At 41.6% G+C, this 18,605-nt stretch overlaps 1 protein-coding gene across 1 annotated transcript in view; it reads right to left on the bottom strand.

The window, feature by feature from the left end:
- C2H8orf34 (chromosome 2 C8orf34 homolog) overlaps positions 1–18,605 on the bottom strand; it is a 285,462-nt gene that overhangs the window by 216,513 nt on the left and 50,344 nt on the right. The window contains exon 2 of the mRNA XM_050940939.1: positions 2,956–3,103. Within this exon, the coding sequence (XP_050796896.1) occupies positions 2,956–3,103 (148 nt within the window). The remainder of the gene's footprint in view (positions 1–2,955; positions 3,104–18,605) is intronic.

Below are 18,605 nucleotides of genomic sequence, written 5' to 3'. Positions count from 1 at the left end.
CACTCTTTGACCTTGTCTTTTTTTTCTTCTGCTGTCCCCCCATATTTATTTGAGTTCCAGGCTCAGTGAAGTCTCCCTATAGGGTGGGGGAGGGTCCTTTAGCCCTGGGGTGGCTTACACCCACCCACTTCTCAGAACCCAACAGGACCATTCTCTGATAGCTATCAGGTCTGACTTTGTCACACTAGATAAAAATACACCCAGTATATCCAGGCAACCTAAAGTATCAGTCTAGGAGCATAAGGCCAGCTGCTCTTCCTCTTCCCCTTGCTGAATTATGCCAAACACAATTTCAGATCAAGGGACAAGAATATACAACTACTGCTTGCTTCCTTTCACATCTAACTTGAGAAATGTATGGACATGCCTTTGATTAAAAATGCAGGGGATGATCCTTAGCTGTGGCCACCAAGCCCTCAATGCAACTGAGAAGTGGGGTGAGGAGAACGTAAACAATGGCTTTAAGTGTCCTTTGCACTTCCCCAATACTAGGGCTACTTTCTGATGGGCCAGAAAACAAGCACAAACTGGAGCAATAAGAAGGCTGCTACAGCTTGCACTGGCTGGCTATTGCAGCCAGGAATCACTAGAGTGGAGGAATGCCCATACCTACAGGCCACACCCTGTGTGCCAATCACAAGCCTGTGGGAGGCACAGAAGTCTTTACAGCAGATTTACACCACCTAAATATTCCCTTTGCATGGGGAAGCATCCTGTGACCAGGTAAGTCACTTTAGGGCAGCTTTGTGCCAGTGGAAGGCAGGACCTGGCATATAATCAAATGAAGTCTTGTTTTGAATTTCCTTTTTTGATGTACTTAAAACAAGACCTGTTTTGAGACTATTCCTCAACAGAGTGTTAATGGAAATAGTTTATTTATTTATTCAGCATTTATTTATATGTTCCAACTTTATAGCTAACATTCAGCTTGGTCTCCTTCATTAATGAGTGCTTTGTAACTTAAAGTTTTGAGTAATCACAGTTTCTAAGAGCAATTCAAAGGAAAATCTACCATTAAACACAGTATTAAAAAAATTAATGGACAGATTCTGGTAGCCTTAATCATATTACTATACAGCACTATTTGAAAAGATTATGGAAATCAATTGCACTTTAAAGTTACATAAATATCTGACATCAACAAGCTGCCAAAGCTATTCCACATCAGAGGTCAGAGCACATCCGTTTCCTCTCTGACTCTCCTCTCCCTGTCCCCTTTCAGGCCCCTCCATGTTCTACCCCAACTTCCAGTGGCTCTGAAAAGAAGTTGAGTGCTTATACTCAACACTGTAAATGCTAATTGCATATTAATGAAATGTATTCACCACACAATTAAAAATTAACCATTATGCATCTGATGGAGGTCTGCTACATTCCTACAGATTTTCAGTCAACTTTTGTCATAAAACCAAAATTTTAATAAACACTGTTATGGATGAATATGTACCAAAATCTACTGGCTTATCAATGTGGGGATTGCTATTTTAAAGCCTGAGTGCTTGCTATCGCAAATGTTTTAAAACCTCAAAACATAAATTTTGAGGTTCATACAACAGTAAGAGCATCTTCCTGCAAAGTATTGAAGTAAGGGTGGTTAAAATGTGTTATTAAAAATCTAAATAAAGACGAACTCCAACCTATAGCTTCACTGTATATTTCACCTATATTTGTTTTGTAGATCTGTAGCAGCCCTGAAGGGATTAAAACAGCCCTGAGGAGCCAATTGGGTAGGCTGATTGGGAAGGCAGCCACAGCTGGGGCCATGCCCAATGAGGAGACAACTGGCCCTATCAAAGGGCTGTGAGCCAGGAGCTGGGGCAGTCTCTCTCTAGCAGTGGAGAAAGAAGGACCTAGCTGCCTGGAAGCAGGGTACCAGAAGTAGAGCAGAGGTGCTTCAGCCTGGTAAACCCCCAGGCTGCAGGCATGAAGGCCTACAATGGTACTGGGGCTACAGAGGTGCAGCCTGGGAATAGGCAAAGGCAGCTGGTCCTAATCTCTTGCCAATGATGAATGGCCACTGCAGTTTGCCCTAGTGAGTGGGGGCTAGATGAGGACTGGAAGTAGCCACTGAGGCAAGGTGGGTTTAGAGGGTTGGGGGTTCCCCTAGGAGGGGAGACCTAGAGTGTAGGGCTACTGCTGGGGCAGAACGCTGAGGTAAAGGGCACTGGGGTCTGGGAGGGACAAGGGGCCAGCAACACGTGAGACATTGGCCTGCAGAGGGTGCTCTGGGATGGACAAGCACTAATTCCCAGGATAACCAGCAGGAGGAACCGCACCAGTGAGTTTCACCCTGCTACAAGATCTTACAGTTTGTTTATCTTGAATTATATTGTTACTTTTTTGATCTGATCAATTAGCCAATAGAAGGATCTTGCAAATTGTTTCTATTAAGAGGAGAAATTGATTAAATTTGTTTTATGCAATCTTGTTTATTTACAATAGGAATCAAACAACAAGAGGCACTTCCTTTGCTCACAGTTCTAAGCCTCTTTCCAGACAGCACTCTGCCCAAAAGACTTCTCTCTTGGCTCTCCCTCATGGTCACATTGCACGTGCTTCATACGCTTTCTCTCTCTGCCTGTTCTCCAGCAGCTTTTGCAAAAGCAGTGCAAAAACAGTCATACCACCATCAAACAATATCCAACCCCCTGAGTACCCAGAAGAACGAAAGGATGAGCCAAGAAAATGAAACGTTACAAGTCAAAATTAATTGAGTTTTCCTGCCCTTAAATGAGAATAACCCAATTAGGGGAACATCTGGCCCTATATGCCTTATGGATTTGTCTTCTTTCTATCATATGGATTTCCTGAATGGTACAAAGAAGAAATAAAATCTATTTAAGAAATATTAGTTTCTGTTCATTTTACAATACTCACCTCTGTTTTCTTCATGTTATTTCTTTGGCATAACAGTATTTTTTTAAATCTCAAAACATAGAAATATTCCTCACTTACCTGATGTCTCACTTTCTGCCCAGAGAGCAGCAGATCCAGACAATGTTCTCTGAAGTTGACTCTGGTTCCCTTGTTTGGACTGAAGATGGTCAATGAGAAATGGGATTGGCTGGTCAGGAGTCTCTGATATCAGCTTGGTCATTAGTTCCTTAAAGAAAGGAAGAAAAAGAAGGGGAAAAAAAAACAACTTAGTGCAGCATTGTACCTTACATTGACCAAAAATAAAGGAGTATTAATAACTGTAAATAATTAAGCCAAAGCCTATCGTCAACATTTGCGAGGCAAGTTTGAGTGGTCAGTCATGTTAAATTATTAACCATTATTAATGTTAATACTATTAAACACGTGTGTAGCGCTACTAGTCATTCAGAATGTCCTCCACAATGATCCTGAGGACACTTGATCACATACACTTGAGCATGTCTGTCATTCCATCCAGTGATACCGCCACAATGATACAAGCATTCCAGGAAGACACACACATTTTGATTCTGATCTCTTTGCATGATTGCAAAGGAGGAGCAATACCACTGACATCAATGTTACACCAGACCAGTAAGACCAGAATCTAATCCACAAACTCAACATACCATATAGATTGTTAGAGGAATGAAAATACCAAGAGCTCAATTTTCAGAACTGCTGGGCACCCACAGCTCCCATTGACTGTGGACGGGAGTAGTTGCAAGTGTTTTCACTGAGGAGCTTGCAAAATGAAATGTAGTTATACACAGATGCATTTGCTCAGAGGATGCAACTTTCTGAATTAAACTAACTTTCAGCTTTAATGTAGTCTAACCCTAGGCATTCAGAGTTTTCCCAGTACACCCAGTGTTATAATTAAGAGCAACTTATGTGGTATGTGTTCTGTAAATTAACTCTTTAACAGTCTAAGGATATAAAAAAAAGCATACAGTTATGAGATGCTGAGTGCCCTCTATGCCCATTTAAATCAATCATTTTTCTTGCAAACCACATGTAGTATTTAAGCTACAAATACATAAATGGCACTACATATTTTAGCCCTGGTGGCAGATGTAAAACAAATATTGTATACAAAAACATGTGAACCAAGCCAAAGTCAGAAATCATGATTTATCACATCGTCTAATCATCAGAGGAATATATTTTGTGTAGTTCGCTTTATCCTCTGATTCCGCATTTCTGGTTAAGCTAATTGTCCATGGTAGCCACCTCCCATGAGCCCTCTCATGGCTTTGGGGCAGCCCTGCAAGTGGCCCCCGACTCAATTTCCCCCTTCAAGGGACTTCTCCAATAACTCTCAAACATTTTTGTCCATTCTTGGATTCTGCTTTATTCAATTAAACAAACATTCAAAATAAAATTCTCAAGTCCATCCATTGTCACAAGCCTTTCCTGCTTGTAGTCTCATTCCCCAAGTTTCTCTGCTGGATCCTCCTTGCTACCAACAATCTCTGTTTTCCCTGAGAACTATTCTCCTGTAGCTCCCTGCTGCCCTTTATAAGGGAACCAGGTATCCTTGCTCAAAATGTTCCTCCTTAGTAATCAGAATTGGCTGCCCTCAGGTCTCTAGCCCTTAAGAGGCAAGCCACCCTATTATCAAGTACAAAACTAATAAAAAATATACAAAAACTTTCTTGTAAAGCATTTGGGGTTGCAACACCCACAACATATGTGACACAAACCCACAAAATGCAAGGAAGAAATGAAAAACATAGCTAACGAAGTACATACCCTGTATTCTTCCATGCACAGTGTTGACTAATACACACTGGCTAGCATACATATATATTATGCTGATAATGTTATCCACAAGATATATTATAAGCATTTAAGCATACCCATATTAAGCACTAATAAAGCTGTTATAATGCCCAAATCATCCTGTACCTTTGTTGTCCTCTTCACTTGTGCTAAGTATCCAGTAACACCTTGGATTAGCTGAGGTAAGCTTTGTCTTAAGTAGATCAAAAAACTGTCAGAATCAGGACATATTATTGTTTCTTTATAGCAATAGAAAGGGAGTTACCCCCACAAACCTATTTATCCTGGTACTGGCATAGGAGGTGTCTTCACGCCCATTAGTACCTGGAATGCATGGGTTAAGAACAAAAGATAAAGAGATACACCCTGCTACCAGAGATAAACACAGCAGAAAGATGATTAATTGAATCCAGTTTCAGGTGATATATATAGTACTTTGTAGTGGTAAACAAATAGGGTATAAAAAGATGGCTTTAGGGATATAACTTTGGGGAGCACATGTTTTGCGTAAGGTCAATGTAACAATGCTGCATGGGACTGCTCTTCAGAGATTGATATTGTATAAAACCTTTTTCCTGTACCATATTAATAAATCTGACGAATTGGTTATTTGATGTCAAGTATATTTCATAATGGACCAAAGTGTGGTCAAGCAACTGACTATACAATTTATCAACAAATTGGCAAGCCAGCCAGGAGCCATCTAGCCACAACATCAGTCAAACCAAGCAGTGTGTGATCACGACATAACTGCTCCGAAGGGGATCCTACTCAGAAAGTGGTAGGACACTAGTGTTTGTGAATCTCTGGTACACGCAGGCAGTTGGGCAAGCCAAACAGAGTTATAAGCTTTCAGACATTTCCAGTATGCACAGGAGGTGCTTCTGTGATTTTTAATAATAAAGCGCTATTATGAAGAAATGCCTTTTAAAAAGTAACCAGTTTTACAGATGTGCATAATACAGCACTCTAGGTGAAACGCCAATACTTTAGAAATTCTTGGGCAAAAAGTTACATTTTAAGAGAGAGTGTGTGTGTGTGTGTGTATTGCAAATTAAAGCGTTTCCTAGGTAAAAGCCAAATACAGAAATCACAGACATGGCCAATGAAAGGGAAAGACAGGACATATTATAATCCTTTATTATGCACTCTATAAATAAACACACAGGTGCATCATTCTGGTTTGATATTGTAAATAACCTCGACCCTTGTGGTCATGTATGTGATCTGTTTAAATCAGAAATGGAGGAAAAACAAAAGTCAAAAGGGGAGAGAAAAGGATTGAAAGGGCATGGCTATGCAAGGGCTCTATTTAACTTGCTAAGCTTTAAACAGTAGAATAAAAGATTTAGCGGAAAACTTAAAAACAGACAAGGAGCAGAACGTGTCAACACAGCAATTGGAGGGTGTTAATAGTTTAAAAACCTCCTTTGCATGCATGCAACTTGTAGGATGCAAGAGATGCAGCCAAGGAATGTCAAATACAGTGTAGCGAGGAGAAAAGGGAAAAACCTGAGTGGGTGCAGCAAGCACAAGATCTAAAGCAGGGGTAGGCAGCCTATGGCACGGTTGCTGAAAGCGGCATGCGAGCTGATTTTCAGTGGCACTCACACTGCCCGGGTCCTGGCCACTGGTCCGGGGGGCTCGGCATTTTAATTTAATTTTAAATGAAGCTTCTTAAACATTTCAAAAGCCTTATTTACTTTGTATACAACAATAGTTTAGTTATCTATTATACACTTATAGAAAAAGACCTTCAAAAACAAAATATATGACTGGCACATGAAACCTTAAATTTGAGTGAATAAATGAAGATTCGGCACACCACTTCTGAAAGGTTGCCAACCCCTGATCTAAAGGGTGCTCACATTGTGGCACATAGCCAGTTAACTGCTATTTGCATGGGCATGCCAGCAGACCACTCTGAAAACAAGACAAAAGCAATAGGCACTGGGAGTACATATTTAGACGTTCAGTAGCAGGTAGCAACACCTACTCTCCTTCTTGAGACAGGTTTTCAAGTCCCCCTTCTCTAATCCATTCAACCCAACTTCCCTCTCAGAGCTAATAATTTAAGCTTTTCCAAATATTTTTCTATACAGGTCAATTTTTTCCTATATGTCCTCTCCCATTTTGCTAAACTCATTGCTGCTGCCCGTACTTTAAAATTATTTCACAGAGTTATTTAATTTATCTTGGCTCAAGTCTTCCTTACTTCCTACACTGCTTTCTCCTCACTTCTGCCCTCTCTTTATTTTAAAGGTTAAAGTTGTGAAAAGGTGTGTGCTTATAAAAGCAACTATCATATACCACACAGTACACACCACAAGTTAACTCTGACCTCCTTTTAGCCCTTCTGCACACACTCCTTTACTAGATTGTTTCTCCCAACATTAGTAGTTGTGGGTGCTTGATGTAATAGTGGGTTGAGTTGGAAGACGACAGTTTGGTAAAAGGGTATGTGAAGGTGGTCAGTTGAAGGCTAGCAGTGGTACATAGCAGAGCAAATTATCTGTATTCACTTCAAGGCCCTTTTATACAGCCAAAGTGGTGCAGAAGCTTAAGTGTGAGCAAAAAGAGGCCCAAATGAACTTCCTAGATGAAAAAAAAATATTTCACTAAAGAAACCAAAATGGAGAAAACATGTCTGGTTTCATGGCTTTAAAAAGAAATTAACAGGACTGTGCATTACCTGTTGTTATTTTTTAATAAGAAGCCAATAGGGATATCTTTGGTTTTGGAATAGAAATCCAGAGGAACAAGAGCAGCTGCTGAATGAGCTGTGATCACAAAAGGAACTGAATGTAGAAAGAGCAGAACTTTGGTGAAAGTCATAAGAATGGCCATACTGGGTCAGACCAAGGGTCCATCAAGCTCAATATCCTGGCCAATGGCAGGTGCCCCAAAGGGAATGAACAGACGAGGCATGGATCACTTGATGATAACCTGTCACCTATTCCCAGCTTCTGTCAAACAGAGGCTAGGGACACCATTCCTGCCCATCCTGGCTAATACCCATTGATGGACCTATCTTCCATGAATCTACCTAGCTCCCTTTTGAACCCCGTTATAGTACTGGTCTTCACAACGTCCTCTGGCAAGGACTTCCAGAGGTTGACAGTGCGTTCGTGAAAAAATACTTTCTTGTGTTTGTTTTAAACCTGCTACCTATTAATTTCATTTGGTAGCCTCTTGTTCTTGTATTATGAGGAGTAAATAACACTTCCTTATTTACTTTCTCTGTACCACTCATGATTTTATAGACCTCTATCATATCCCTCCTTAGTTGCCTCTTTTCCAAGCTAAAAAGTCCCAATCTTATTAACCTCTCCTCATACGGAAGCCATTCTATACCCATTATTATCTTTTATGCCCTTTTCTGAATCTTTTCCAATTCCAATATATCTTTTTTGAGATGGGGCAACCACAGCTGCAGGCAGAATTGAAGGTATGGGCATACCACAGATTTATATAAAGGCAATATGATATTTTTTGTATTATCTATTCCTTTCTTGATGATTCCCAACATTCTGTTCTCTTTTTTGACTGCCGCTGCAAATTGAGTGGATGATTTCAGAGAACTATCCACAATGACTCTACGATCTCTGTCTTGAGCGGTAACTGCTAATTTAGACCTCATCACTGTATATGTATAGTTAGGATTATATTTTCCAATGTGCATTCCTTTGTATTTATCAATACTAAAAGATTAAATGAGTCTCTCCACCCAGAAGGCTGTAAGCAAGTTAGAGTACTTCATGGGTTTTTACTTGGAGATGGCACATCAGCCACAGCAACGTGTTTTTTTGTTTGTTTGTTTGGTAAACTGAAGTATGGAAACTGTGGTAAATGAAGTTATGCATAAACCTGTGCTGGTACTCTGTACAGGGACCAGTTTCATTCTGTCAGAATGTCTAGAAAACAGTCAGAAGAGTTACAGAAACAACAGACTTTTGCCTATACAGGTTAATGAATGGGCTGCACCAACACCACATGTTCTTAAAACATAAGGAAATGAGAGGACGCTTGAATTACAGAGTCACCATAAACTGTTGGCTGGAAGTATTAACAAAATGTATATGCTAAACTGTCTGAGGAGTTGAAGTTGACCTGCCTCAATAATATAAACAGATGGCATTAAAAGCAGATTAAATTTAAAATAAGTATTAAAAAAAGTATATTTATAGAAGGTTACTATAGTCCAAATTATGGGTAAAATATTTTTCTTTTGCCAAGGTATGTTTGTTGCAAGGGGTGGAGAAGAGAGGTTTGAGGGAGCTGTTTCTGGCTCTCCAATTCTCAAGCTGCTCCAGCCTAGATGCCAGAACACTCTGGAGACTATTCATCACCTGTGAACTGCCAGACTGCAGAAGAGCTCAGATTCGCCCTGCCTCTGAAACTCTGTATGCAAGGTAGAGAATGAAACTGGCATAAGAGTTATTCCATGCCAGATGAGAATTCCAAACCACTGGGAATTCTCAGCTTGACAGTTGCAGCTAGATCCCAGCTCTTTTACACCATTCAAGTGTTGTAAAGATGCTGTATTGCATAAGAGTCTAGCTCAGTTCATGAATCAGATTCTCTAAGATTTTAGACGTTTTTATCTACTATTTAGGTGAAATCTTAATAGCAAAATATTGAAGAAAACACTTGAAAAACTTCAATGTGGTTCTGAAAAGGTTACAAAAGTGGTTTACATTAAGAAAGGAATCAGCTTGCTTACTGGTGGCACATATACATAAATTATCTGAAGTGCAGAGAATATGTTACAATGACAAATTCCTTTTATGGTTGGTATGAATTTGGTCTGAGGTTTTGAAGAGTTATGCATGCTTTGATAGAAATAGACATAATGTGCTAAGTAGACAACTATTCCCAAGTGCAAAACAAAACAATTAAAACAATCAGTCTCAACAAAACCTTTTCTGATTCAGCAGCATAGCTAGTAAATCACAAGATGATCCAAAACAATTTAAACCTATTGAGTGAGATACATTTTGTGCTGTTACAATTAACCGTTATACAGGCAAGCTTCAATAAGCTATTACCTGCATAAGGAAACACATTTATGTGGTCACTGTCCCTGATATTTACTCCCAGCTCTAGCCCATATTATATAGAGCAGGGGTGGCCAACCTGTGGTTCCGGAGCCGCATGCAGCTCTTCAGAAGTTAATATGTAGCTCCTTGCATAGGTGCTGACTCCAGGGCTTGAGCTACAGGTGCCAACTTTCCACTGCTCAATCCCAGGCCTTGCCTCCACTCCACCCCTTACCCCAAGGCCCTCATTCCCTCCTCTGAGCCTGCTACACCCTTGCTCCTCCCCCCTCCATCCCAAAGCCTCCTGTACACCGCTAAACAGCTGATCACGGCAGGCAGGAGGCATGAGGAGGTGGCGATCAGCAGGACTGCCGGCAGGCAGGAGGTGCTGCAGGTGGTGAACTGATGGGGGATGCTGATGTATTATTGTGGCTCTTTGGCAACGTACATTGGTAAATTCTGGCTCCTTCTCAGGCTCAGGTTGGCCACTCTGGTATAGAGCAACATTAACTTAATATTGCTAAAATGTGACCATAAATCTTACTCCAAAAAGCTTGCTTCCATATTTTTTTCCAGGAGGCTATTTTATTTCCACCCTAGTCATCATGGAAGCCCTCCCTCCAGCTGATGAGTGCAATACAGAATGCCCTCCGGGTCTTGTTTATTTCATTCAAAGCATTGCCCACTAAGAGTCTAAGGAGAGAAGCAAGGTGAGACTCATTCAGTGGTTTCCCCCTCAACTCATACCAGCTGTGAAAGCAAAGACCAAGTTTAGGACACAAATTAAGATCCCTCATATTTTGCTACCAGATAGTCATGTAAGTGACTGCAGTATCCTTTCTTCTTAATATGATTCTTATAATATCTGTCAATTAATTCAACATTCTGGGAATAAGGTTGCTAATTTTCTAATCCCTGAAAACCGAACACTTCTGCCCCACTCCTTCCCCATAACTCTTGTCCTGCCTCTTCCTTCAGGACCCCACTCCACTCGCCCCCCCCGCCGTCTCTTGCTCTCCACCCCGCATCTCTCACTCTCCTGTCCCTTGGGACTCACCTGCAGCACCAGGCTGGCAGACATTGATGCAAAGTCTGTCCAATCAGGGCACAATGAGGTATGGGAAAGGGTCAGTCCCTGAAGCAAGAGCTACGGTGGGGATATCGGAGCATGATAGGGCAGAGCAGGGCAGATCAGTCCCTGGAGCAAGGAGCCACGGTGTGGAAATCAGGGCACAGTGGGGCTGAGGGTGCTCCCTGGAGTGAGGGCCTGGGGTGGGGAAACTGGACCATAGCAGGGGGATTAGTTCCCGGATCAAGGGGGCAGTGAGGGGAAATCAGGGCACAGTGGGGCAGGGGGCAGACAGGTTAATCCCCACCCCCCGACAGCACAGGTACCTACTTTGGAGCCCAGTCTGGGAGCCAGCCAGTTCTCCCCATCAAGCTGGCGGGGGTGGGGGGGAGAGCAACAGCTGCTAAGGCTCCAGCAGCAGCTCTTCCTGTCACCCCACCGCACCCGCAGTTCATGGCAGGGGATGGTTACTAACTGGACGCTGAAAGTTTCCCTTTTTGACCGGACATTCTGGTCAAAAAACCAGATACTTGGCAACCCTATCTGGGAATGCGTTATCAATCCTGCTCCTGCATTGCGGAGGATGCAGTAGAATGCAGCATTCCATTGATTTTGGTGGAACTTTGGACAGGCACAGGGATCTGCACTAGCAGTCTCATGTAAGGTTGGTGAGGCAGGGCAGGCGTAAAACCCCCTTTAAAATCCTGCCAAAATGCTGGCTGCAGTCTGCTCTCCAGACAGGAGGCCAGGGTAGAGACACAGGTATCCAGCAGTGAGCCCAGCTGCAAGCCCTAATCAGGGCTGGCTCAGAGGAACATGCTGAGCTGAGTGCTGACAGCTGGGCTGAGGCACAGGAGGGCTATAAAAACCCTAAACAAAGCTCAGGGATGGGGCTAGACTGGGAGGAGACAGAACTGTAGTATCGCTGCCTCCTTACCAAAGGAGGAAGCGTCAAAGGCAGGAGACCCTGGTGAGGGTCTGAGGGGCACTAGCTGTTGGAAACTGCACAAACACTGTAAATAAAGATACTTGGGTGATCCAGCAAGAGAAGGCATGGAAGTCTCTTTATTATACCAGCCTAAACACAGGGAACAGGCGGAAAAGTGGGAGAGCCTGCGTGGAACCCTGTGACAGTTGGGATCTTGGTACACAAGTTTCCTGGATGCCAATTTAAGACTGCAGCTAAAGGTTCTCTCTAAATAATTGCATTTCCTTTTGACAAAGCTGTACCCACTATTGTTATCAGTAATCTCTAAAAGTACAATAGCTGAAAGAGATGATGAAAATATTCTGTTTTATCCAGTTCATTCATTTTGTGCATTTGACAACACTTTGTGTACAATAGGTTTGCCAACTCTGGGGCAAGCAAATCACATGCAGGAGCTTTCCCAGCTCCTGCAAAAGGCCAGTAACAGCAGCAGGAAATTGAAACTGAAGTGGCAGAAGCCAGACAGGCAACTACCCAGAAGAAGCCAAAGGGCACAGACAGGTGAGAATGTGTTTGGTGGTTACGCTCTCTGACTTGCCCCAAAACTGCATCTCTACAAGGGAAGAAAACCCTTTTTTTAAACAATCTTAAAAATTAATCCAGAACGTACTATTAAAGGGTGCGCAGACTACAAGCCATCAGGAATAGTATCCCTGATAATATCACGGCTAACCTGGTGGCTGAACTTTTTGACTTTGTCCTCACCCACAACTATTTCACATTTGAGGACAACATATACCTTCAAGTCAGTGGCACTGCTATGGGTACCCGCATGGCCTCGCAGTATGCCAACATCTTTATGGCTGACTTAGAACAACGCTTCCTTAGCTCTCGTTCCCTAACGCTCCTACTCTACTTGCGCTACATTGATGACATCTTCATCATCTGGACTCATGGAAAAGAAGCCCTCGAGGAATTCCACCGTGATTTTAACAATTTCCATCCCACCATCAACCTCAGCCTAGACCAATCCACACAAGCGATCCATTTCCTAGACACTACTGTGCTAATTAGTGACTGTCACATAAACATCACCCTATACCAGAAACCCACTGACTGCTATACTTACCTACATGCCTCCAGCTTCCATCCAGGACACACCACACGATCCATTGTCTACAGCCAAGCTCTAAGATACAACCGTATTTGCTCCAATCCCTGAGACAGAGATAAACACCTACAAGATCTCTATCAAGCATTCTTAAAACTACAATACCCACCTGCTGAAGTGAAAAAAAAGATTGACAGAGCCAGAAGAGTACCCAGAAGACACCTACTACAGGACAGGCCCAACAAAGAAAATAACAGAACGCCACTAGCCATCACCTACAGCCCCCAACTAAAACCTCTCCAGTGCATCATCAAAGATCTACAACCTATCCTTAAAGATGATCCCTTACTCTCACAGATCTTGGGAGACAGGCCAGTCCTCACTTACAGACAGCCTCCCAACCTGAAGCAAACACTCACCAGTAACCGCACATCATACAACATAAACACTAACCCAGGAAACTATCCTCGCAACAAAGCCCGATGCCAGCTCTGTCCACATATCTATTCAAGTGACACCATCATAGGACCTAATCACATCAGCCACGCCATCGGGGGCTCATTCACCTGCACATCTACCAATGTGATATATGCCATCATGTGCCAGCAATGCCCCTCTGCCATGTACATTGGCCAAACCGGACAGTCTCTACGCAAAAGAATAAATGGACACAAATCTGACATCAAGAATCATAACATTCAAAAACCAATGGGAGAACACTTCAACCTCTCTAACCACTCAGTGACAGATTTGAAGGTGGCAATTTTGCAACAAAAAAACTTCAAAAACAGACTCCAAAGAGAGACTGCTGAACTCGAATTAATATGCAAATTAGATACAATTAACTCAGGCCTAAACAGAGACTGGGAATGGTTGGGTCATTACATTAATTAAATCTATTTCCCTATATTAAGTTCTCCTCTCACCTTCTATGGGTCATCTTAATTATCACTTCAAAAGTTTTTTTTCCTCCTGCTGATGATAGCTCATCTCAATTGATTAGACTCTTCCTGTTGGTATGCATACTTCCACCTTTTTATATATGTATAAATATCTCCTGTCTGTGTGTTCCATTCTGTGCATCCGAAGAAGTGAGCTGTAGCTCACGAAAGCTCATGCTGAAACAAATTTGTTAGTCTCTAAGGTGGCATAAGTACTCCTGTTCTTTTAATACGTTTATTTTAAAACTTTCAGGATGACAATGCCCCTTTAAATCTAGATGTCTTAAGAACTAGCAGTTTTCATTTTCAATCTATTCAATTCATTATGAAAATACTGCCTATGGATGACTTTTACAGCATTAAGGTGTCCTGCCTACAATATCATATTCTCAAATGCAGACTGCAATGAACATGGGAGAACATACATAACAGTATCATAGATTGTAGAATCACATGACAGATAGGGCTTCCATGCTGCCAGAAAATTAACAACTTCTTCAACTTTCTGTCATCTCAAGGGCAAAGTGTTTAATCCAAAGACTCAAAGGTTACCTGGTCTGAAGCTACTCTGCAGCCAGTGGAGCGATTGCAACAGACAGAGTTGGAGAATGACTGGTAACACTAAGGATAGGGATGGGAGGAGGCTGGCAGGATAGCAATGGGTGATGTGAGAGTGCAGCAATAAGGAGAGCAGATTCATTTTTTGCTGCCTCTTCCACTGTACTGCCCTGCACAGGTTGCCCCGCATTGAGTGAGAAAGAATGAGCATGATTGTCGGATTGCTATCTAAACTAACGAACTTCTCTAGAATAGATTTATATGTCATCACAAGGTACATATAAAGCTAGCTATTTGCAGTCTATTCTCTGGGGATACATTTGCACACTTTTATGTTCCTAGACTTTTTGAAAAATATTTATATAATCTTAATTATTTCCAGAAATAAACAGATGCAAGCTGCACATACTAGCTCATCTGCACATATTTTTTGCAGAATGAAAAGACATTTTTCTTCTAATATTAGTGTTCAGTTTGGGGAAGGGTAAAATAGGCTACTGAACTACTAACCAGAACAAGATTTACAGAGTACATACACTCAGGCAAATCCTGGTCCAGCTATAGTCTATGGCAAAAGTTCCACTGATTTCAATGGGACCAGAATTTTACCCACTGTCCCAATAATTACCCCACAATGTTAATGTTTTAATACAGTATACTTACGGTTAGATACTGTTAGGAAAATGAAAATGAAGCTTTTAGGGAAATATATTTTATATGTCTTTCGTATGCACATATAGGGGAGAATCCTTTTATTGTTTATTGAGGAAGATGTGCACGATCTGGAAAAAACATTTATTGACCTAAATGCAAATTACATTAATTCTTTATAAAGAGAACATTTTTTCATTATTGTTCTATCCTTTCCATGGGTGCTCTATTATCTATTCAATGCAGGCTCAAATTCTAATCTTTTCATGACTGTCCAGCCTTTAATACAAATGGAACAGTCTTCACAGTTTATTAATAATAGGGCCAATTACAAGAAAGCTCTAATTAGCTAAGTACCTATCACGTTAGGAAGTTATTTAAAAGACTATCTTGCTTTGTAATCGATAACAGTAACTACAGAATAATCTCAGGTTTTGTTTTCCACCTTTTATACTTCTACAGACTATGGTACACCATATGGAGATTTTTGATCTGCTGTGCCATCATTTCATTATTTAACTTGTCTTCCAAAACTCTTATGTTAAATTATCCTTCTTGTGTCTTGACATTGACAGTGGGTACTAAATCTATGAATAGAGCTGAGTAGAATTTAGAGTTGGGGAGGAATGGAAATCCCCACAAATATTATTAAAATTCCTGACACATTGCTGACACCACCTCTTTCTTTAAGATACAAACTTCAACAGACATAAGCCCAGTTACAAACCACAGTTTTTAATCAATTTAAATCCAAAGTTTTCAGGTCCAGTTCTTAGCAGCCATGTCACTAAAATACCCCTAGGGACACCAAATCAAGAGGATGGGACTATAATCTGCCCATACTCAAGTATCCGTGAACACTGTCTGCTTTGAGGGTAGATACTATGTTCCTCATCATATTTTCCAGGATTACTGCCCCAAAAATAAATTTCTGCAAGGTCAAAAATCCTGATTCACTGGAGGGCTTGCAGTGTTAATACAAATATCTCTTTCTGGGGGCAGCATGTTCCCAAATGGCTACAGCTAGATTCAGATGAGAAAAAAGGCCTCAAAGTATTCAAAGAGGAATCCCTAGGGACGCTGCAATCTTTCCCATGTCCTCTGAACCTATTACTTAAACCCAGTTCTCCCTTTCTCAGCTGAGCCCAGGAGACTGCATCACCCCTGTGTGGCGTTTAGATGTTGCTTGTAATTATTAGAACTGGGAGAACTGGTTGCTGGAGTCTGAAAGGACAGGAAACAGGAAGGAGCGGGGAGGAGTTGAGGAGGCAGAGTGAGAGTTACAGAGGGTGCAGCAGTAGCTTGGTAAAGAGATTTCCACTTTAAAAATAAAGTCCTATTGAAGTTTGTTAGTACCTTGCCTGGTGGATACAACATTTTGGCGATGAGGATGGATCTTCTGCCTCTGAACCCACCTGCACCCTTTCTGCAAAGCCCAGGTGAGCCTCCAATTGCTTTTACTGCCTGGATCCATATGTTTGAGACTTTCTGCTTGCAATCAGTGCTACAGAGATTTCTGAAGTAAGAAAGCGTGCTCTGCTAATCCACTGCCTTGGAGCAGAAGGGCAGCATATATTTTACACTTTTCCCCTTGCAGATGATAAATATGAGACTGCACTCACTGCATTAAAGAACTTTTTTGTGCCAAAAGTGAATGTAGTAGCTACTCGCTACAGATTTCGCCAGCATGAGCAGAAACCAGGGGAGACTATCATGCAGTATATTGCTTCCCTGAATAGTCTGATTGTGACTTGTGACTTTGGGAATATGGCAGATGAGATGATCAGAGACCAGCTCATTGAGAAAACAACCATGCTTCATGTAAGAGAACACTTACTTCTAGAACCACAACTTATACTAGAAAAAGCAATAAACATTGCTACTCAGATTGAGTCATCTACAGCTGAAGCCAAAATAATGAGCAGGGATACAGGAAGCACAGTCCAGGCTGTGACTCCTTTGCAGAAAAGTTCACTGTTGCTGCAGACAAACAATTGCAGGAGGAAAACTAATGAAAAGCCACTGAATCAGCAAATTCAAAATACAGTAAAAGCATGCTTTCTTTGTGGATCCCCACAAGCTACACAGGATGTCCAGCAAAAGTAGCTCAGTGCAATCATTGCAAAAAGATTGGGAATTTTGCTAAAGTATGTCGCAGTAGCCAGTTCAATGAACAGGTGCATGCAGTTCAATACCAGATGTTACTGTGCTGAGCATAGACAAAACCACTACTGCACATATTCCAGAACAGATAAAGTAATTTGGGAATGTGTAAAGGGGTAGCCTTAATGCTCACAGCTAAGATGGACTCAAGGCAGATCCTGGAACATTTCCAGGAGTACAAATTGTATGGTCAGACATACTGAAATGCAGGTTGTTGCAGGGAGCTGTGAAGGCCCCCTGGATCAACAAGGCTGAGGTATGTGAATAGGAAAGTGGCCAAATTCATGGGGATCATGAGGGGGATGGTAATTTTATATTCGGACATAGCATATGGGGCATCAGAATCATTCAGGGAGCATGGGGTTCATCTTAGACTTGGGCGCAGACAAGTTTTTGGCCAATATTAAAAGGGGTATTAGGAGATGTCTGGGAACACAGTTGGGTATGGGGGAAAGCAGCCAAGCTAATTTCAGGTGGCTCCTTGTGGCAGATGCCCAGTGCAAATACTCTGTAGGGAGGGGACACAGTGATCAGATAATCGGTTTGGTTAAGGATTTAAAGGAGCTGTTTGTTAAAGGGGTGGAATGGTGGGAAGGTTGGGCGCCTATGATTGGCACATCAGGGAACCAACCCCCTTAAGGTGAGTTATAAATGAGGGGGTTGGTTCCCAGATGTGCCAATCATAGGCACCCAACCTTCCCACCATTCCACCCCTTTAACAAAGAGCTCCTTTAAATCCTTAACCAAACCGTTTATCTGATCACTGTGTCCCCTCCCTACAGAGTACTTGCACTGGGCATCTGCCACAAGGAGCCACCTGAAATTAGCTTGGAAGATAGTAAGGTCCCAAAAGCTGGCCAGCAGGGGAACAGGATGGAAAAGGGTGGAAGCTGACAGAAGCCCCCAGGTAAATATTGAAATGATCATGGAGTTGCCTGCACTGTACAGTTTTATCTGCTGGATACTCCTAGACAGTTGTTAATAAAGTTGCAGCCTAATTAAACCATATCCAGTGTTTCTAGTATAGGCAGACAATGAATATATTTTGTAAAAAGTAGATCTAAATAAGATTCAGTTAAAACAAAAGTAACTAAACACCCAGATGTTTAGTTCTGGTGATCAGCACAGGCTTTAAAGCCCCCTACCTCTCTCTCAATTCTAGGAGGAGCCAGAGCTGTTCAGGTTATGACAAAAAGTTAAAGCAGTAAGACTAGAGCTGGGTGAAATTTTTCAAACAAAGCTTCCCTTCCCCCTCAGAAGATACCAAAACACTTCCCAAATTCTTGTTGATTGTTTCAGTAAAAAAATAAATAAAATTATTTGAAAGTCAAAATGTTTTGAAATGTTTTGTTTTGGCATTTTCTAAATGAAATTTGATTCAAAATTATTTTATTTCAAAATTTCCTTTCATTTTATTTTTAAAAGTTAAAAAAACCTCAAATTC

The sequence above is a fragment of the Gopherus flavomarginatus genome, chromosome 2 (assembly GCF_025201925.1).
Source record: "Gopherus flavomarginatus isolate rGopFla2 chromosome 2, rGopFla2.mat.asm, whole genome shotgun sequence".
NCBI lineage: Eukaryota > Metazoa > Chordata > Testudines > Testudinidae > Gopherus > Gopherus flavomarginatus.
This window is presented reverse-complemented; position numbering and strand designations above follow the sequence as displayed.